This window comes from Colossoma macropomum, unplaced genomic scaffold (assembly GCF_904425465.1).
Source record: "Colossoma macropomum unplaced genomic scaffold, Colossoma_macropomum, whole genome shotgun sequence".
Classification (NCBI taxonomy): Eukaryota; Metazoa; Chordata; class Actinopteri; order Characiformes; family Serrasalmidae; genus Colossoma; species Colossoma macropomum.
In genome coordinates this window covers 4555510-4577944 of record NW_023494796.1, presented here as the reverse complement: position 1 = coordinate 4577944, position 22435 = coordinate 4555510, and the positions used below count along the sequence as shown (strand labels likewise).

The following is a 22435-nucleotide window of genomic DNA, read 5'->3' as shown; positions in this document are numbered from 1 at the left end:
CAGAGTTCATCGTCACGGCGATCGAGGTGGTGGAACCCTTGCGGTTGACGGGTGTGCGAGCGCGCGCGGAGGGGGAAGGTTCAGAACGTCGCGCGGCTTCTTTGTTCCCGCGGATTCTCACCCCTCTCTTCTATTGTGTGCTCTTTTTCAGACGTCCCTCTACCTCCCGCCCTCCGAAAGGCCCGAGGGGGCCCCGAGGTGAGTCCTTCCCTCCACTTTCATCTCTTTATCACTCCTTTTCACACTCTTTTCAGTTACAGAGTGTCTCGGGGGGTGTCGTCCACCGGAGAACCAAACCTGGATGTCCTCCAAACCCATAGCTCACAGACTTGATTCTAAGGCATCATTAACATATATTACATCAACACAATGACTGTGTGAACATGACTGTATTATTATAACTGAACTGAAACACAAACTTGTGCTGAGGTAGTGTATTTTGTTTATGTGGAAATATTGCGCACATTTGACTGAAATAAATTCAGTGCATCACTGTATTTAGAGTTGCAGTAGAGCTCAAAGCCTTTGATTGTTTTTTGTGTGTTTGTGTGTTTGGCAGTGCATGTTTTTGTACATTTTCAGCACAAAAATGTCCCAACTATAGTAAAGTGGGGGCTCGCTTTGGGGCTAGGCTTACATATACTTACATATACTTATATATATATATGTATATATATATATATATATATATATTACAATATAATAACATTATTATTACATAGAGATACTTACATATATTAGACATATATGACATTATTATTGCATATATATATAACATTAATATTACATACTATATGTATATATATATATATATATATATGGGACATTACTAACACATATGTACTTACATATTTTTATTTTTATTATTTTATGTGACATTATTATTATATGTACGTACCCATAAATACATGTGGGACATATAATTATTACATGTAGATACCTACACATCATTGCTGTCTCAAAAAGCATAGCTTCACTGGATAACTGGATTACATAATAACTTATAATGGACATTAATATAAAAAATATTTTAACAAATCCCCCAATTATTGTTGGACTGTTTCTACACCATCTGTTCATCATGAAATTTACAGGAGTTTACAAATTAAATATATAAAACACGTGTATAATACACACGTGAGACCCCACATCATGACACTGCATCATAACAAAGCTGTGTATGTGTTTATGTGTGTGCATGTTTGCATTCATCATTATATTAATGTGATCTGCACTGTGTTGTTTGTATGTGCAAAGAGGCCTAATAATCATTCACACACCGGTGCTGCTGGAGAGAGAGAGAGAGAGAGAGAGAGAGAGAGTGTGTCAGTGTGTATATGAATGGCTCTCTGTGACCCCCACTGTTCTCTATTCATCTCAGCATTATCTGCAGCTCACATAGCTTAAAAAGAGACCCTACAGTGTCCACAGAGGGACGTGTGAGTGTCCCTCAGTGCAGCATTGACTGTGTTAATAAGTGTTGGATCAGTGGTCAGTGTTGACCTCATTGGGTGCATCTGCAACAGCTTGTGTGTGTGTGTGTGTGTGTGTGTGTGTGTGTGTGTGTGTGTGTGTGTGTGTGGTAGCTAAGCCAATTTTGAATTCACTGTTTTTGTGGCATCACAATGACCAACTCATTTACATATGTCCACCTCTTTCTGTCTAGTTTAGCTCCTCCCACTCACACTGAAGCTATAAGAAGTGTTTCAGGCTTGACTGTTTTCTTAGATTTAGTACAGAGCAGCCAATCAGAACAGTGCTCATTTACATATATCAGTCTTAAAGGCGCAGTAACAAAAACAGCCTGTTTCATTCTAAAGGATAAAAAGAGGCTGGAAAAAATTTTTTAAAAATGATGATTTTGGTACGTTAATCTACTCAAACATGGTAAATGTAGGATAGCGTCTCTGTCACTGTTCACATTTTGTCATTAATGTTAACGCTAACCTGAAATAAAAACAACAGTGAGGATGTTTCATCATTTTGCGATGCATTGTGGGATTTGCAGTGCTGCCAGTGATTACAGGAAGAGGCGAAAGTCGGAGCCGTCCGGCACGGCCAATGAGCAGAATGCCAGTCAGGTGCCGACGCGCCCACTCGACCCCGTCAGGTCCAGCACTCTGAAGAAACCCACCATACGTTCCTCCCCTTCATCCCCATCCAGAGGCAAAGGTACGGCACGCTCACGTCCTCCAGGTGTTCAGGTTCTTCGTATGACCCACCAGTGTTGTCTGGAAGAATTTTTTCTGTGTGTATTAAATGGATAATCAAACCATTATGGCTTGTGCTGTTTCTCGCTCACCCTATTATTCATTGACCTGTGTTTCGATCCCACTTTATATAAACCGCCTCTAATAACTGTGTAGTTACACATTAACAATACATTCAAGAACATTGTAACTACTGGAAATGCATTTGCTAAATGTAATTACACAAGTGTATCCTGATAGCTCTGACAGCATATTTTCTCTTATGTCATTACACTTGTGTAATAGGTTGAGGCTTATTACATTTGTATGAACTGCTGTTTTTCTAGGCTTTTCCAGTTGTAACAGGTGTGTAATTACCCATAATGTGTCCGCACTAGCTGTAGTTGTACACTTGTGCACAACAGCTGTTCATCCTATTACACATGTGTAATTACGTTTGAGAAAATATACACAAGATACACTAAGCTGTACTACTGTGATTTATCTGTAGCAGTGAATATCGCCAGTAGTTACATTGCTGTTGTGTGTGTTGTTAATGTGTAACTACATGGTTATTATACACACTAATTCCAAAGTAGGACCATAATTTCTTCTTTTCAGTAGCCAGAAATAGAAAATGTACACTTTTCAGTCTGTCATGATGAACTTTACTGAGTGTTATTATTATTCAGTAAACACAGTTGACCAGTTGACTAATCTTTACAGCCAATATTATACGCACCCCCCACATACAGTTACATATGAAAGTTTGATCGAAATACATGTTTCTGTTGATTTCCAAGTGTAAATAAGTTAACAAATCCTATACAGATGACACATTTAAAAATGGCATTCTTCTGCAAATTTTAGTGCACAATTTCTATTTATTTTATGAAGTTAACATACTGAAAAAAAAACAAAGCAAAACATAAAATACTTAGTGTGCCATAACTTTTGCACAGGCCACATTTTGTGTTTTTTTTTCTCCAATGTGTTAAACTCAGCAAATTAACGGTAATTGTGCATTAAAATGTGCTGTGTTTTCAGTAGAGTGTATATATTTTCACACAGTAAATCAACACGTAATTTGACCAGGGGTGTCCAAACTTTTGCACACAACTGTAATAGTCATACCCATGTTCTGTAGGGGTGTGGAAATTTCAGGTCACTGCCAATATCCATAATTATTCATGTGCATAACTGCTAATAACGTCATGATCATGATGTTGATACGTAAACATTTAGAAATTGAGATTTAGAAATCACCCAGATATAACATTCATATAACATTCATATAACATTTATATAACATGTATGTGTGAGCGCAGTAGCTTAGTGTTGCCGAAATGTTCTGATCTACCAAAATACAATAAATGCGTCATCAAATATTAGTTTGAAATAACAAACTTAAACGTCCGATACCGAACTTTATGAAGCAATTTCTTTAATCAATTATAAAGCAACTATCTGCCCAATTAATGTTTTGAAATTGTCTTTTTGGCTTTTACTTATTTTTTTAAGGAAAGAATGAAAGATCTTTTATCCTCTTCTTGCTGTCATTGTGCTGTACATCCTTCATCTGCTTGTTTGTAGCTCTGAATGGTTATAACGATACTAATTCTTTCTCTTTATTCTGACTGACCTTATTAATCTCCTGTCTCCCCTCTTTTTGATATGCTGCATTTGCTGCCTCTGCAGCTGGAGGCACTAGTGAGTCTCTCTCCCCATCAGTGAGCTCCCCAGGTATGGCGTCCTCTCACTTGTCTTCTGACTCCCTCACCCTCTCCACGTCCACCTTACGCAGCTCCAAGCGCTCCATCTGCTTTAAGAACGGCTGGCCGATGTCCCGGCAAGAGGGTGCTGACACCTGGAGCAGCGTGGAGGAAGAGGAGGCTTCCTCACCACGCCTTAAGTCACGTAGCTGTGATGACCTCCTCTCAGATGGGAATGGCGGAATGCCTGGAAGAGCCTCCAGTTCTATGACTGCTACCCGCTCAGAAAGTGCTGGATCCCTGATCGATGAAGATGGAACACAGCAGCAGCAGGCAAAGAGTCTTAATTCATCCCCGAGGGGACGACGACACCATAGGCGTAAGATGGCCCATGACACGCCGGGATTTTTGCAGCTGTACAGAAAGATGCACCACATTGACCGGGCGCAGCTACTGCCCTCAGAGGTGATCCGCTCTGTGCGAACTCGCATCCTGGAACTCGAGCGGCAACAGCAACAGCAGAGGAAAAACCTCCATGCCTGGCCCCCATTTGGACACGAGGTGCCACAGCACATGGTGCCAAACCGGATTTCGGAATACGAGCAGCTGATCCAGAAGTCCAAATCCATGCCGGATCTAGGTGAGGACAACACTCCATCAGGCACCACTACCCCAGGGTCCTCAAGGGCCAGCAGCTGCCCCAAACGACGCTTTTCGGTGGAGTCACTCCTAGAGGAGGAAGATCCTCCAGAAAGGAGTCCTCCAGAAGGTCAGCCTAGGCCAGGTGCAGAGAGCCGCAGCTTGGTGCCAGTGGTCAGGCAGAACCAGCACCAGCAGCAGGACTACTCAGACAGTGAACAAGATGCTTGCGCTTCTGAACTAAGTGACTTCATCCAAATCGAGGGCTCATCTTTTTGCAGCGAGAGCGACTTGGACCACTGCTCACTGGCCTCATCTGAAAGCTTCTATGGCTCCGGACACCTTCACCACCACCACCATCACCATGGACACCGGCATCATGGCAGCCACCACCATCATCTCCATCAGAGTCTGGGCCAGCGTCAAGGATACCATCACCGCCACCTGATCAGCTCCTGCAAGGGACGCTGCCCAGCATCCTACACTCGCTTCACCACTATGCTAAAGCACGAGCGGGCACGGCAGGAGAGCCGAGCCGCCATCACCCCTCCACTGGCTCAGCACTCACCCAACGATTCGGGCCTTTCCAAGCTGGCTTTCCTGGTCAGCCCTGTGCCTTTCCGCAGGAAACGGGGTTCCCCACCAACCCAGAGGCGCCACTGTCGTGCTGGCCGCCACAGATCAAAAGCATCTGTTTATGAGGCTTTAGACGCCGCCCTGCAGGACATTTATGACCACATAAGGGCTGAGAAAGGGCTGGGACCGGCACGATTGCCGGACGACAGCATTTTGCGGCGGCTACTGGAGGAGTTGCTCCCGGATGTTCCGGAGAGGAGCTCCTCATTGCGGGGACAGAGGGGGTCCTACTCCCCTTCCCCTTCCTCCCATTTCTACCAGCCTCACCACAGTGCCTCCTACCAGCAGCCCCACCACACAGACGCCTCCAACAACAACCAGCACGCCAATGCTAACACTAATGTGATCTGCTGTTCAGGTGCAGCTGTGCTAAGCCTTCCTAAAAGCCCTGTTCTTTTCCACCAGAATTTGCCATTGTCACATGGTCCCATTGTCATTCCCACAAACATCCTGTGCTGTTGTATTTGAAACACTGCCTCTTCTCCACTGCTTCATTCGGAAGGTGTTAGAATAGTTTGTTTCATCGTGGAAAGATGCTGACAGCTCGTGTCTTTACACAGACAATCAACTAAGTCCTCAAGCGATGTTAGATGAAATATTTTAAGAAGTAGCTTTATTAAAATCATGTCTTTGTCCTACATTTAAAGGACACTCTGGCCAAGATGAAACCTGTAACCATTGCTGTAACTTTCTTTCGTAAACATGCTAACTCGCCTTTTTTGTGGTGCCACAGTAGCCTGGAGCAAGATTTTCTGCTTTAAAGAGTAGAAAAACCTCCTTCAGATGATCTTTTGAAAAACTACAGCTGCTTTGCGGGCTGGTTTGGATTGTTTCTTTGTTAGCTGGACAGTGCAGAGAGAATCCAATCCAGGCTAAAGTTACTGCTGTGAAGCCAGATATCTTATAGAAGCTGCATGAAGAGAATGGATGCCTCAAACAACAGAATTGACTCACCAGATAAGGAGGACTAGAACTGAAAAGCTAATGTTAGCAAGACATCTAGCTGTCCAGATATTCTACTTTAGCCTGGCTTCTTTTCAACGGCAGAAAAGATAAACATTCATTCATTTCGTGCTGAATAGAGATAGAATAGAACTTTCTTTCAGTGTTTTTCAGTGGCCGAGACAAAAGTTACTTTAATGCTAAACTGGCTGTATTCATTAGCCCAGAGATCGCTGGATAGATTGGGTGACAGCACAGGGATTCCCAGTGGTTGAATGATGTCTTGCATTAATGCATGCTGGATATTGCGCCGCAATGCCCCTTTAAGTTTGTCAGGGTCTGAATGGGACCCCCAGTGCTATTTGTAGGATATTTTGTGGAAAAGAGGCAAAGGAGGCGTGGTATGCTCATGGTCTTTGTGGTAAATGCATGTTGTTATTTTGGTCTATCAGGTTTTGCAGCATTTTATTTAAGTATACAGTGTGATGCGCTGTATGCAGTTTTATTAAAACATTCAATTTTATGTTTGTTTTTTTCATTTTTCTTATTCTTATTGGTGGATAATGTTGTATGTTTTGACAACATGACTACAGTTTTTTTTTTCCAGTTTCCAGTTGCTTTAATACCTTGATTACCATATTTCATTTGGTTAAGCAATCAGAAGATTTTACAAAAATTTGAAAATTTTTAAATACTGAAATTTGACAGATTTCGGCTGAAATTCATACCAGTTTTCTTTGTGCATGTGTTTAGAGTTTGCATGCAGAAATGTGTTGAGGCAACCGGAAGGGAAAAATTTCCTTTTGTTTTTGATTTTTATTTAAACTGCTGTACCTAAATTGTTCCTCACATGTCTCAAATCCTAAAAGTAAAATAAACATTTTGTTTTATGCCTTTTTGAAATTGTTTTCTCCCATGTGTTTTTCCTTTTTTCACCAGTGTTTCACCTTTCACCCCTCATGACCCTGCAACGTGCTTACAAATGGTATCTTAATGACTGCTTTCTATGTGCAGTCACCTTTGACCTCTGGTATCCGTGTGTTTTACAGATCAGGGCTCTGATTCTGGCTCTCTCACGCCTCAGAACAGAAGACCTACTCCAGATCGAGAGGTAAAGAAACATTTCTGTACCCTTGTGCCACGCACCCGTCCACCGGGCCCAGATGACAGCATTGGCCAATGTAGCACGCCCTTCGCTACCCCGGGCTCAGGAAGGACGCTGAGTGGCAGGGCTCTCATTAAGTGCAGCGTGAGCACCTGAGCCATGAGGAAATGTAAGCTTGTTGTTTCGCCTCCCTGTCACCGGCCCAGCTCCACAGCCCGGCCACGCAGGTCGAACGTGAGGTGTAGTGAAGCGGCCTCGCTGCAGAACAGAAGCAGCCTGAGCGGCAGAGTCCGGGACTCACATCCCACCTTTGTGCGTCTTGTGGCCGTCATTGTTGTCGTCCCCTTTTTGGCGGCTGATGTCCTCCTCCTGTTATCACTCGTCGTCCCTTGTTGGTGTTCAGGATTCGGGCCCTGCCTTCCCGCTGGCTCTCGCGGCTGTCGTCGGAGCTTGGGGGACGGGTGCTTGGCACAACCCCGAATACCCACACTGTGTAAAAATCACCCTCCATTTCCAGTCAAAATGGCTGTTAAGTACAAGTTCAGGAGAAATTACTGAGGAGATTAGATATTAGATCATCCACCTGCATAAGGAACAAGAAAGTCAAAGCAAAGTAAGTGAAAAATCAGGAGTTTTTAAAACAAAGTTCAAAGCTCCAGAGAAAATGAGACTCCTAGCAACCACCTGGAAGACCTGGTAGACACCGCAACTGTCCCCATCAGATAAACAGCACTTAAAGCTTTCATTTCTGAGAGAGGAGAAAATCAGATCTTTGTTGAGGCTTTTAAGAAATTCTCTGGTAGGATGAGTTCCGCTTTTTTCCTGATGTTGAAAAATGAACAACCTGTAATTAAAGTCTGTTTTGACTGGAAATCAAAGCAGATTGTCAAATAAGAATGATCAAAAATGAATATGCTGGTGGAATGTTAACATGTTGAGTTTGAGTTGGATCAGTTTGGGGTTGATGGCCTCTCTGGATTTCTCCTAGGTGTCCTCTAAGCAGATGACATATCTCATATTGTCTTCTCTCCTCCATCAGAGACAGTCTGCCAGGGCTATTTACGATTTTAAAGCTCAGTCCAGCAAGTGAGTACACTCCCCGCTAACCGCTAACACATGCATGTGTATGACATCATACTCATTTATCTTCTACTATGCTGCAATATTTTGTTCTGGCTGCTTTATTGTGTCTTGTTTTGTGATGAAACCTTGAAAGGATTCTTTGCATGACTCACTTTCTGATACTTGTTTTAATCGTACAAGCATGTTTTATGTTTTAACACTGTTTAATGTATTTATATATATAAATGAATGTATAATTGAATATAGCTGGTTATTAGCAGTGTAAATGGGCTGCATTGTGTTGGATTGATCTGAAAGTTGCAGTTCAACTGCATAAATTTTTTGGAATGTTCAAATCAATTCTAATTTGTTATAATAATAAAATATTAGTGCTGTAAACATTAATATATATATATGTATGTGTGTGTGTATGTATGCACTCTTGTGCAAAACTAGCAGTAACACCAGTGACACGATTCCTGGGCACCACAACTTTCATTATATATTTTATAATATTTATTTGTTTTCTTTATGTCATTTAATTCATATATTCCATAATCAGGTATAGATTATTGTAGTTAAAACTGCAGAATGTAATATGCCAGAATGATTCAGACGCTCGCGGATGAAAAAGAGAAAAAGGCTTTACTTGTAAAATCGTGATCCAAAATCGTAGTCGAAAAAAAAGGGCATAGGTCAAATCCAAAAAAAGACAGAAAATACAAGCAAACAAACATTACCAGGCAAACAGAGTCCAAAGGGCAAAGGCAAAGAGGGCAAAGTCCAAAACACAGAAAGGTAGTCAGAATCCAGAAAAACAATAACCACAGTGACCGCTCAGTAGCTCTTGAAAGATGCAATACCTCGCAATGAGTTAAACTAAAAGCCCGGGCTTTATACAACTCTAACTAGGCAAATGAAGACAAGAACAGGTGCAACAGATTAGTATTCAGGGGAAGCTGAACGGTGATTGGTGCAGGGTGGAAGGTCATGAGTCACATGATCTCCCAGAGGATTCTGGGAGATGGAGTCCATTGAGGTGTCAGGGCTGAAGGGAGTCGTGACACAGAAAAACATGTTTTTTTACCTCAAAATATGGCCTCAGCCTTCACACATGACTGTGAGGATGAGCTCTTCTGTGGTGCTTGGAATTCTATAAGATTGATTTAAAAACCAATATTGATAAATTGATGGCTCAATTGTTAAAACAACTTATTGTTTTATTTCAAAATATAAATAAACTGTAATCTTAACATGGTTTTCAAGTGCAATATATCTTTAAATGCTAGGAACACAAAAATGGATGTTTTTAAAGCTTTTAAAAGCCTTTAAAAGCCTTTAATGGTCAAATCATTAGTTAGTAAATTAGCAAGAATTAGACAAATAGCTGCAGTAAGTCAGTGTGGAGAGATTTCCCTTTGATTATCTTTAAATCTTGAAGTTTTGTGTGTAAAATTGCAGTCAGCTTTTTAACATGAAGAAGAGTTGATACTTCTCAGCATTGACGGCTTCAAACAGCTGAAAAACATCACAGAGCTAGTTTGTGTTCAATATGACACTAAATATTCTCTATAGGGTTTAAATCTGGACTCTGACCAGCAGAACATTTTCTAAAAACCATTAGTTTCATGGGCTTGGCCCATTTTTTTGAGTGTGTAGTCAGTGAGTGTATATATCTTATATATAGTCAATGAGTGCATATATCATATATATCATATACACTCTGTTTTCCAGCTCATCCGTGACTATAACCTCCATCATTCATAAAGCATGTAGGTTCTTGTTACAGGGAGGCTCTTGGGGGGAACTGGAGCTCCACTTTGCTGTTGCTTTTGTTAGTTTGCTGCTTGTTGACTTATCCCTAGCTCTTCTGCTGTATTTGAATAAGAGAGCTACAATCTCAGATTCAGCCATAGCGACATACAGCGCGCTGCAGCTGGGCTTCAGCCTGCACTGTTCAGAGGCTCAAACTAGGACAATGTACTTATGACACTAAAACATGGTAGCATTGATAATCAAACATGTTAAAACTGCATAAATGTATATAATAATAATAATAATAATAATATTTAGTCTATTTTTAAATGTAACAGAAAAACAACCTTTTTATTGTAAGTAACTAGCTCCTTTAGTCAGGGTATGTCTGAAAATGATAATAAGTTTGTGTGTGTGTGTTTTCAGGGAGCTCTCCTTTAAGAAGGGTGATGCAATCAACATCATCAGACAGATCGACAGTAACTGGTATGAGGGAGAGCACAGAGGACGCATCGGCATCTTCCCCATTTCTTACGTAGAGGTAAATGACACAGTGAGGAGCCTCAGAGCCGCCTGGGTCTCCGAGCCTAATGATTTCTAAGAGCTAAAATCTGTTTTAGTTCATTTTTTATTTAAAGAGTCATGGCGATTGTATTTAAAAGTCAGTTTTGGAAACTAAAGGCTTAAAATATTCAAATATTGTCCAGTCAGAATTGTGGTATCTATGTAGATACAGCCAAGCGAGCTCTCCCATTGGTTAGGACTTCAGGAGCTGCACACAAGGCAAGATTAACTACTAATAAAATAGGGGGCTGACAGTGACACCATTCATGTTTTCATTTACAATGAGTACCAATAATGTCTTGTAGGCCGTCTGGAAGTTCTAGATATGTCACTGAGTGTGAACGTGAGCCGTAGAGTAACCAGGTTTCAGTCAGTTGTTAGGAATGAACAGCTGCAGCTCTATGTCGGGACTCTTTACTGAAAGAGTGACTGTAAAACTGATACATACAGATATCTGTAAATGTCTGTTACCAGCTTTACATGTATGTGTTTAATAAACACACTTAAAAAGGTTCTTCAAGGGTTCTTTAGTAAAGGCACCTGTTTTATTTAGAACAGTGAGTTCTATGTAGAACCATTTCGTGCTTAAATGGTTCTTTACATGGTGAAGTGGTTCATTAGATTGATGGAGAATGTGTTCTTCATGGTTCTATATGGAAGTTTTTTGAAAATGGTTCTATATAGCACCACAAAGTGTTCTTCTGTTTCTTACAATCTTAACATAATGACAATAGCAGAACGCTTTTGTGCTATATAGAACCATATGCAACACATTCTCCATCAATTTAAAAAAATATTTCTCCGTGCAAAAAAACATTTTTAAATAAGCAGGAAGCAGAACCATTGCCTTTATTAAAGAACCCTTATTTTTACATAAGCATGAAATAGAACCATTTCCTTTACTAAAGAACCTTCATTTTTACATAAATATGAAATAGAACCATTGCCTTTACTAAGGAACCTTCATTTTTACCTAAGTATGAATTAGAACCATTGCCTTTACTAAAGAACCCTAATTTGTACGTAAGTATGAATTAGAACCATTGCCTTTACTAAGGAACCTTCATTTTGAAAGTATCAAGTATGAAATAGAACCATCTTCAAGTGTGTAGAACGGCCAAATAAAGTTCTTTGGTATGTTATTAGTCTGGTTAGACTTGGTTTAAGTGCTACTTAGATGTGGGAAGATTGATATTTCCCAGTTTCCGACATTATTTGAAAGTGTTTTGAATTTGAGTATTGGAAGCCCATCCGAGTAGTACTAAAGACACGTGAATCCAGTGTGCTTTCACAGTGACGTCTGACCGGTGGCATAAAGAAATCTAGCCATAATGATCATAAGTGATGTTCATTGGGGAAATCTTGCAGAGGAAGGTAAAGTAGAAAACACAATACAACACAATTACAATAATAACTGAACTGTTTTCTCAGAAGGTGGCGTCTCCAGAGCGAAAGCAGCCGGCCCGTCCTCCTCCCCCGGCGCAGGTCAGAGAGATGGGGGAGGCTGTGGCTCGATACAACTTCAACGCTGACACTAATGTGGAGCTCTCACTGAGAAAGGCAGGTCCACCCACACACACAGAGGAGCTGTTAGGACATCGGGTATTTATAAGGGTATATCTGAATGATATAGAATGGTTCTCAGTCCAGCAGCGACACTGAGGTGTTTAAAAACTCCAGCAGCACTGCTGTGTCTGATCCACTCAGACCAGCACAACACACACTAACACACCACCACCACGTCAGTGTTACTGCAGTGCTAAGAATGACCCACCACCCAAATAGTACCTGCTCTGTGAGGGTCCATGGGGGTCCTGACCACTGAAGAACAGGGTAAAAGGGGGCTAACAAAGTACCAGAGAAACAGATGGACTACAGTCTGTAACTGTAGAACTACAGAGTGATAACGGTCAGTGGAGCTGATAGGATGGACAGTGAGTGTAGAAACAAGGAGGTGTATAATATAATAAGATAATTACCTTGTGTTACAGGGTGAGAAGGTGATTTTGTTGCGGAAGGTGGATCAGAACTGGTTTGAAGGGAGGATTCCTGGATCCAATAAGCAGGGAATATTTCCCGTCTCGTACGTCGATGTGATCAAGGGATCCCCCTCCAAGAGCCCCAGTCACCATGGAGACACACACAGGGGGCACAAGGTAAAGGTTTTATAGCAGCACTTCTTTACCCAGTGTTTATAACCGGTCATGTACACACACGCTGTATTATAGGCAAAATATTAGAGAGCACGTCTGATCTCTTTAATAATTCTGTTTATGAACATCACTGTTGCTTTTGGTAACGTTAAAGACATTTCGCTTTGTATTGTGTTTGTATTGTGTTTGTGGTCTTAAAAGCTCAAACAGTGGCTTACAGAATTCAGCAACTGCCCATCGGTTTCTGCTGTGTCTTTCGAATAGACAGGTTTTCAGTTCCTTTCTAAGTGTCAGTGTTATTGTCTGTGGTAATCAATAGTACAGAACAGATGCAGCAGATAGAGGTTAGGTTGAAAAGTGACGGAATATTACTTTAATTCCCTTTAACTAGAGAAAGAAATAACACTTTCTATGAAAGTCGCATTTGTAAGCATCTATAAGCACATTTATAACATGTTATAATGTATTCATAAGGCTTTATAAATGTGGTTATAAATATTTATAAAAAAGGAATTACACTGAATTACACTTTATAGCCATGTTTATTATACATTATGAATTGTTAATATAATGCATTATAAACAGTGTTAATAACATGTTATACTGTCAGTGCCAAAGAAGTCAGTCCCAGCTTGGAGAGCGTAAAGTAAAGACAAATACCAAGCTAACGGTGGTGAACATTACCTTTCCCACATTGAGTAAAACACTGATGCAGCACTAGTTTAAACTCTGACATTTGAAGCCTGTAATGTGCTTTACTGTGAATGTTTTAGTGTTTCAGTAAATCCTTCAGTAAATCCTTCAACTTGAAGCCTCACTCTGAACACTGGAGGAGGCTTTAGTACAGTACGCTTCACTTTACTTTACTTTACTTATAATGTATTATGTTAACAATTCATAATGCATAATAAGCATGGCTATAACGTATAATGCATTTTTATAAATATTTATAGCCATGTTTATAATGCCTTATGAATGCATTATAACATGTTATGAATGTGTTTATAGATGCTTACAAAGGTGACACTCATAGAAAGTGTTACCAAGAAATCCTATCACCTTTTCTATTTTTTCCATCACTCTTTTTTCTTTTCCTGCCTCTTTAAAAGCCCTCCCCCATTCCACTGCCTCGACCTGGCTCCGCCCCCTGGCCTTACCTCCAGGAAGTCACCTGTGAATGGCTTTTCCTCACTCTGAGTGGCTCCACCCCCTCCCAATCCTCCTGTAGCTCTCCAGCCCCGCCCACTCCTCCACCCCTTCCTAGGATCCTTCAGAGTGCACAGCCCCTGCCCCCACACTCCCTCATTACGAGACTCCACCCCAAATCATATCCCTGCACTCAAGCAAGCCCCAGTTACACTGGAGCCTTCCTTTACAGCCACGCCTCTCATATGTAGCCCCGCCTCTCTTGTTCTAGACCACTGCGGCCTGCGGTACGATAGATATAACCTCACAGCCGCTGAACCAACCCAGCCTTTCACAATAGAGAGGAAACTGGCCTCAGATCAGAGTTCAGGGCCTTATATCGCAGAACCAAAGAAGACAAGAACCAGAAAACAAACCCCACCAGAACAGCTCCAAACGCAAGACCCTGCAGGGCTTATTAGAGAGTCAGATGCATATGATAAACTCCTGTCCATGTTTACACCACAGGTCAGAGAACCGCCCAGCACTTTGGCCAACAAGTCAAAACCCCTGGCCGATGTAGTGGTGCCACCTGACAGGTTAACACTGGACGAACCACCGTCCGTCAGTCTGGCCATCAGTTCAGAAAGCACAGCAGTCATAGATGATGAGTTCTGCAGGAAACAGAGTGAGGAGCTCCTGTCAGTTATACTGAATGACCAATCAGAGCCTTCTAGCCCTGTCACAGAGAGCATGTGGGCGGGGCTTCCTGAGCTATACATACAGGAAGAGGGTGACGAGCCAATCAGATCTCCTCCATCCACTCCTGTAAAGAAACATTCAAAACAAGAGGTAGAGCTTGCAACGTGTGACATCAGTTAATAACTACAGCACTGTCTATCTGTCTATCTGTCTGTCTGTTTGTCTATCTGTCTATCTATCTATCTGTCTATCTATCTGTCTGTCTGTCAGTCTGTCTATCTATCTGCCTGTCTCTGTCTGTCTATCTATCTATCTGCCTGTCTCTGTCTATCTATCTATCTGCCTGTCTCTGTCTATCTATCTATCTGTCTGTGTGTTTCTCTGTTTGTCTGTCTAACTGTCTTTCTGTCTGTCGGTCTATCTGTCTGTGTGTCTGTCTATCTATCTCTATCTGTCTGTCGGTCTATCTGTCTGTGTGTCTGTCTATCTATCTCTATCTGTCTGTCTATCTGTCTGTCCGTCTGTCTGTCTGTCTGTCGGTCTATCTGTCTATCTGTCTATCTGTCTGTCTATCTATCTGTCTGTCTGTCTATCGATCTATCTGTCTGTCTATCTGTCTGTCTGTCTGTCTATCTATCTGTCTGTTTGTCTATCTATCTATCTATCTATCTATCTGTCTGTCTGTCTATCTATATGTATATCTGTCTCTCTGTCTATCTATCTATCTGTCTGTCTGTCTATCTGTCTGTCTGTCTGTCTATCTATCTATCTATCTATCTATCAAGTTACCTAGCTTGCTAGTATCCATCTGTGCATCTCTCTGTTTATCTATCCATCCACCCATTCTGTCTCTGTAACCCATCTATCCATCCATACATTTATCCCTCTATCAATTAGCTGGCTAGTATCCATCTGTATTCTGTCTGTCATCCTTCCCTTCAAATATCTAGCCGTTTGTCTCTCTATCCATCATTACATTTATTCAGCCTCATCTATCCATCCATCCTATCTATCCATGCATCCATCAATCATCTATCTATCTAGCTACCTAGCATCTGTCTGTATTTGTCTAGCTATGATCCATGCATCTAAATATCTAGTGATTTGTCTGTCTATCCATCCATTCAACCATCCATCCATCCATCCATCCATCCTCTGTATTCATGCATCCATCAGTCACCCATCTATCTGTCTTGCTACCTAGCATCCATCTACATTTGTCTATCATCCATCTATCTCAGTGTGTAGCCACTTGTCTGTCTATCCATCCATCCATCTAGCTGTCTGTCTGTCGAGGTGTTCATTCATCTATTTGTCTGTCCATGTGTGACCCATCCATCCATGCGTCCAGTAATCCATCCATCCATCATCCTTCCATTTATCTGTCTATCTGTCCCTCCATTGATTCATCTGTCTGTCTGTCCATCCCGCCAATAATCTATCTCTATCCGTCCGTTCATGTTCTCAGTTCATGCTTTTTCGATCGTATGAAGTGTTGAAAGTTTCTCTTAAACATGAATTGAACTCTGTTTATGGGAATTGCAGTGTATGAACTGTGTCTCTGTTAAAGAGAGTAACTCAGCGCTCTCCTTCCCCCTGTTAGGCTGAAGCCTCTTCTGTTACACACTCCACTGGGTCCCCCTCCACACCTCCCCTTATCACTCCGTCATCTCTCTCTTTCCTTCCCTCCACATCCCCCACCTCACTCTTCCCCTCCTCTGATACTCCATCATCATCCTCAGATGCTCCCCTTTCTTTTTTACCCTCTTCCCTGAAGCTCTCTCTGTCACCATCTCCTTCTTCCTCTCGTCCGTTTCTTCACTTTTCTCCTCCAGCCCCTGCTGTGCCTCTGTCTCTCGCTTGTACTCCTCTATCCTCCCCTCTACCGCTCACCTTTCCTACTCCTACTCTATCTGCATCACTCCTTTCCTCTTCTATTCCTAAATCCACATCACCGACCTCCTCTCCTTGTAACTCTCCTCCTTTTTTTCTTACCTCTCCTCATTCCTTTTATCACAAGTCCTCTGATCCCTCCAAGACCACTCCTTCGTTTTCATCCTCCTCCTCTCTTCGCCCCCCATCTCCTCCCATTCCCTCTCTTCCTCCTTTATATCCCTCACAGCAGCCTCACCTTCCCTCCATTCCTGCCTCTCCTCCCTCCTCTCCTTCTCCACCCTCAGAGCGAACTGCATCTCCCAAAATCCCACCCTCCTCTCCGTTTCTTCCCTCAACGCAAACTACATCTCTCATGGTTTCTCCTTGCTCCTTGTTAAAGCGGACAACATCTCCCAGAATTCCATTTTACTCTCCTTCTGTTCCCTCAGAGCGAACTACATCTCCCACAATTCCACCTTCCTCTCCCAACCCTTTCTTGGAACAACCTATATCTCCCACACTTCTTCACTCTTCTCCCTTAGAGCGAACTTCATCTCCCACAATCCCACCTTCCTGTCCCTCAGAGCGAACTACATCTCCCACAATTCTACCCTTCCCTCCCTCAGAGCGAACTATGTCTCCCACAGTTTCACTCTCCACTTCCACAGAGCGAACTACATCTCCCACAATTCAACTTTCATCTCCCTATGCGCAAAATACATCTCCCACACTCCAACGCTTCTCTCCCAGTCCTCCTACAGAGGAAGCTACATCTCCCACAGTTCCACTCTCCACTTCCTCAGAAAGAACTACATCTCCCACAATCCCACCTTCCTGTCCCTCAGAGCGAACTACATCTCCCACAATTCCACCCTTTTCTCCCTCAGAGCAAACTACATTGCCCACAATTCCAACCTTCCCTCCCTCAGAGCAAACTATGTCTCCCACAGTTTCACTCTCCACTTCCACAGAGCGAACTACATCTCCCACAATCTCACCTTCCTGTCCCTCAGAGCGAACTACATCTCCCACAATTCAACTTTCATCTCCCTATGTGCAAAATACATCTCCCACACTCCAAGGCTTCTCTCCCAGTCCTCCTACAGAGGAAGCTACATCTCCCACAGTTCCATTCTCCTCTCCCTCAGAGCAAACTACATCTCCCACAATTCCACTCTCTACTTCTTCAGAAAGAACTACATCTCCCACAATTCCACTCTCCACTTCCTCAGAAAAAACTACATCTCCCACAATTCCACTCTCCACTTCCTTAGATCAAACTACATCTCCCACAATTCCACTCTCCACTTCCTCAGAAAGAACTACATCTCCCATAGTTTCACCCTCCTTTCCCTCTCCTTCCCTCTCTTCACGCCTCCCTCTTTCCCAGTCTCCTCAGTGCTCTCCCCCTCTCTCCCAGTCTCCCCGGCCCTCCCCCCCTCTCTCCACTCGTCCGTCCGCTCCCCCTCTCTCTCCTGGCTCTCAGCACCGCTCTCCCCACATTAAGGTAAAGGAGAGAGGATCTCTGAGTGAACAGACGTCACTCTGCTCACTAACACTAACCAGGCTGACCGTGTTGGCGTGTGGTCATTAGCGTGTGCTGCAGTGTGCAGTGGTTTGGCTCAGTGATGGCCGAGTGTGAGGGAGTCTGAGTAAATGTGTGAGATGTGCTGCGTGAGGATGTGGTGTGGAATACGATGCAGCTCAGCATTAACATCTTATCAGCAGATAAAACCGGAGGTTCCTTACAGTGTTAAAGGGCCCGTCTCACACGTTGTTGTATTTTAAGTTCACTTATAATAATCATGTTGGTTTATGTACCAAAAACAGTGGCAGGACTACTTTCCAAACCTCTGTTCATCCCTATGCTTTTAAGACTGGCATAGGCCTGCCGGGCCCTCAGAGGCGCTCTGACGATTTCTGTGAGATAAAAAATACGTGTCTGTCATTTTTAGCTCATCTTTATTTAAACGTTTATTGTGCTTGTTTGTATTTGTGGTGATGCTCTTATTTCATTGTTAAGCTCCAGTTGAAAAGAAAGGGATCAGTTCAAAGACCGCCAAACAGAAATTGGATCCTTCAGGACTTCAGGAGCTGTTCTGATTGGCTGAGCCCTTTACAAGACTTCAGCATGAACGGGCAGGTTTAACTGCTGCCGGCTGAATGAGCGGTTATGGAAAAACACGTTAAGGGTTGTGATGTCACAACCATGGTGAATATGTCATGGACTGGGAATGTTTCGGAACGAAAAAATAAGGATAAATCAGTTTTTCATGATATGGGCCCTTTAAAATGAAGGAATGAATGTCAGGACTGCCACTAACGGAGTGCTGTGCTGCCTGCAGTTGGGATGTTGGTCAGATCTCGAGTGTCCACTGTTCTCACGGCTGCCCCGGGTCTGACTCTTGCAGACGCTTTATAAGCAGGACGTGGTGGTGGAGGGCAAACCGCCGCGCAGCCCCATCTCCACCAGGAGGCGATGTATGTCCCCCTCGTTTTGCTCCAGTAGGGCGCGCAGGGTAGGAAGGCCGTGTGTGGTGACACTAGCAGCAGTGCAGGCTGGGAAATGGAGTCCTCTCTAATGCCCCCCCCCTTTGTAGTTCTCTCATCTCCCTGCGCATGAATAACCTATGAAAATGCTGTCGTTGTTTTGAATCTACTTATAAAGTGGTGCGGTTTGCAGTGACCGTCCAGCTGCTCGTGAGCTGGGAATGACCTCCTGTTCTGGACAGCGCCTGTCGCACCACTCACACAGTCTCTCAACAACACACCGATGAACATGCTGTCTCTCTCTCTTTCTCTCTCAGAGGATGACGCAGGATTCCCTCCATGGAGCAGGAGAACCGTAAGTGTCTTCATCAAACATGTGGCATGACATTAAAGTGATAGTACATCTGGAATTGTTTTTTCCATATAGGTCAAATTGTTCCCCCTCAACCCTGTTCACAGTGGTGGGGATAGGAACCAGACGTCCACCTCTAAAAGCTCCCTCACAGAAAGTTCCTACATGAAATGGTTATGAATTCACTGCCTGATGACTGAGACACTGTTTTATGATGGTTTAGAGAACTTAAACTCCATTCATGGTGGAGGGATACATGCAGGGCGCTGTGAGGCAAAATAGTCCCCAAAGAAAACTTATTATTTCAGATTTTCCACTATTTTCCATCATCAACATTCCATATAAGCTCAGAAGACTCGTGTAGGTTCACTGGTGGTTCTGGATAGTAAATAAAATGTCTATATTTGTGTTGTAGTCATGGTGACCCCTGGTTCCTATCACCACCACTGTAAAGACATCTGAGTCTGCAAGTTTCTCTACACTGAATCATTTCATATGCAGAATTCTTGAACAGTTGGTGGAATTTCCCTTTGAACCTAGAACAACCAATGTATGACATAGTGTAGTACTTGTGAACTATATGTTGGCACAGCAATAGAAATTAGATTTGCCAACTATGAGTGAAATACATATTTACAGTCCTATAATGTGCAGAATGTATTATTGGGACACAGATATAATTAATTAACCCTTACGTGGCCACAGGCCCAAGAACAGCTCTGCCAGTTTACACTGAAGTCCCTGTAGTTACTGAATAATAAGCCTCAGTATTTTAAGGGGTTGAAGAACCTGAACGGAGGACAGAACCTTCCTTAACTGCTGTGCTCTACAGAGTTAATGATGTCACGTATATGATGCTGCCCCTCGTGCGCAGGTTCCAGGCCGTGTACAACTACGTGCCCCGGAATGAGGATGAGCTGGAGCTGCGCGAAGGCGACGTGATCGACGTGATGGAGAAATGTGACGACGGCTGGTTCGTAGGTGTGTGACCTGCTACGTTAGCCTGTTATCATGTACACACACTCACTGGCCCCTTTATTAGGAACCCCTCCACCTCACTGGGGAACAGTTAGAGTTTGAAACATGGGCATTAGCCATCCACTAGCCCTTCATCAGTGGTCAGTTTCTGACCACAGAGCTGCTCTTGTCTGGACATTTTTGGGTGGTGGTCCACTGACGTGTCAATATCCCAGCACCAGCGTCGCTGCTGTGCTAAGAATGGACCACCACTCAAATAACGTCTGAACAGCAGCGGTGCTGTGGTCAGGAACTGACCAATGATCAATGGAAATTGTGCAGCAATAAATGAGCTACAGTATCTATAACTGTTCACCTGTGTGGTGGAGCTATAACGGAGGCGTTTCCAATAAAGTGGCCAGTAAGTGGAAGTACAAGGTAGGTGTTTCCAATAAAGTGGCCAGTGAGTGGAAGCACAAGGTAGGTGTTTCTAATAAAGTGGCCAGTGAGTGGAAGTACAAGGTGGGTGTTTCTAATAAAGTGGCCAGTGAGTGGAAGCACAAGGTAGGTGTTTCCAATAAAGTGGCCAGTGAGCAGAAGTAGAAGGTAGGTGTTTCTAATAAAGTGGCCAGTGCATGGAAGCACAAGGTAGGTGTTTCAAATAAAGTGGCCAGTTAGTGGAAGAACAACATAAGTGTTTCTAATAAAGTGGCCAGTGAGTGGAGCTTCAAGGTAGGTGTTTCAAATAAAGTGGCCAGTGAGTGGAAGCACAAGGTAGGTGTTTCCAGTAAAGTGGCCAGTGAGTGGGAGAAGATGAAAGGAATTTCGAATGGAGTCAGTGGTGAGCGCTTGAACGGTTTGTCGGATGACGGCAGTTCAGTATGAGCTTGTTGACATCCGGTGCCACTTAGTGGACAGTTGGAGGTTTTGTCAACACTGTTGATGATGCTTGTGCAACATATAGTGCTGTAATCACACAGAGGAGCTGAGTAATTGCTGTTGTGGCTTCTGCTGCACAGCTCCTGAGATTTCCTCTCCTGCAGAGCTCCAGCTCAATCTAACACACCTGGCTCTGATATTCAGAGGAGTCAGAAGATCAGTGTTGGATTTAGACTGGCCAGAGGGTAGATCTCCAGGAGCAGGGCCGGAAACTCCTGACAGCGATGAACAGCACAGCTCATGGCTGCACATATCAAATCCATTACAGTAAATCAAAAGCAATATTAAAGGGCCAGCGCCGTAACCACACGGTGTGACCCACTGCACACGCTGTGTACACCACACTGCCAAATAGCTGTTCTACACCAAGTGCTCATTTGTTCATTTCCCTTCATTATTACAGTTAGACTGTTTAATTATTCAACTATTCAACAATTAATTAATTATACGTTTAATTTTAATAAACATTTTATTGTTTAAGTAACTCAAGCTATCTTACTTAAACAGTAAATCTATACAGGACTCTTATTGTGATCGGGTGCGCTTGTTTGAAGAAGATGAACATATCTTCTAACTCTGCTCGCCAAATATAGACTTACACCACATTAAACCACACTGAATGACTTTGCATCTCAGATTACACTGAAATTTTGAAAAATTGGTGGTATTCCCCTTAAGTCTCACAGCCTACACCTCCTCTGAAATTGATTTTAAGTGCTTCCAGCTGGTTTGTCTGCCCACGCTGTTCTTCTGGAATGGTGTTAACTGCTTCAATTAAGGTCAAATTTCCTGTAGCCCAGCTGGAGTAACCAACAAAGTGCTGCACACGTCAGGAATGTTCCAGGTACCGAGGAGCAGAAGGGCACAGCTGGTTTTGGGCTCACGCTGCGTGAATAACTGTAGGGCTGGTTGATACAGTCAGAAAGCATACTGATGAGTATATATACCAATCAGCCATGCTATTAAACCCACCTCATTGTATCTACACTCACTGTCCATCCTATCAGCTCCACTGACCATGCAGTCTCACTGTAGCTCTACAGTTACAGACTGTAGTCCATCTGTTTCTCTGCACCCTGTTCTTCAGTGGTCAGGACCCCCATGGACCCTCACAGAGCAGGGACTATTTGGGTGGTGGATCATTCTCAGCACTGCAGTAACACTGATGTGGTGGTGGTGTGTTAGTGTGTGTTGCGCTGGTCTGAGTGGATCAGACACAGCAGTGCTGCTGGAGTTTT

At 43.0% G+C, this 22435-nt stretch overlaps 1 protein-coding gene and 1 pseudogene across 1 annotated transcript in view; both read left to right on the top strand.

The window, feature by feature from the left end:
* LOC118817003 overlaps positions 1 to 22435 on the top strand; it is a 304992-nt pseudogene that overhangs the window by 178957 nt on the left and 103600 nt on the right.
* LOC118817006 (sorbin and SH3 domain-containing protein 2-like) overlaps positions 1 to 22435 on the top strand; it is a 93489-nt gene that overhangs the window by 66021 nt on the left and 5033 nt on the right. The window contains 9 exon segments of the mRNA XM_036583648.1: positions 152 to 198; positions 2009 to 2172; positions 7168 to 7229; positions 8263 to 8309; positions 10467 to 10581; positions 12036 to 12164; positions 12596 to 12760; positions 19267 to 19304; positions 20176 to 20282. Of these exon segments, the coding sequence (XP_036439541.1) occupies positions 152 to 198; positions 2009 to 2172; positions 7168 to 7229; positions 8263 to 8309; positions 10467 to 10581; positions 12036 to 12164; positions 12596 to 12760; positions 19267 to 19304; positions 20176 to 20282 (874 nt within the window).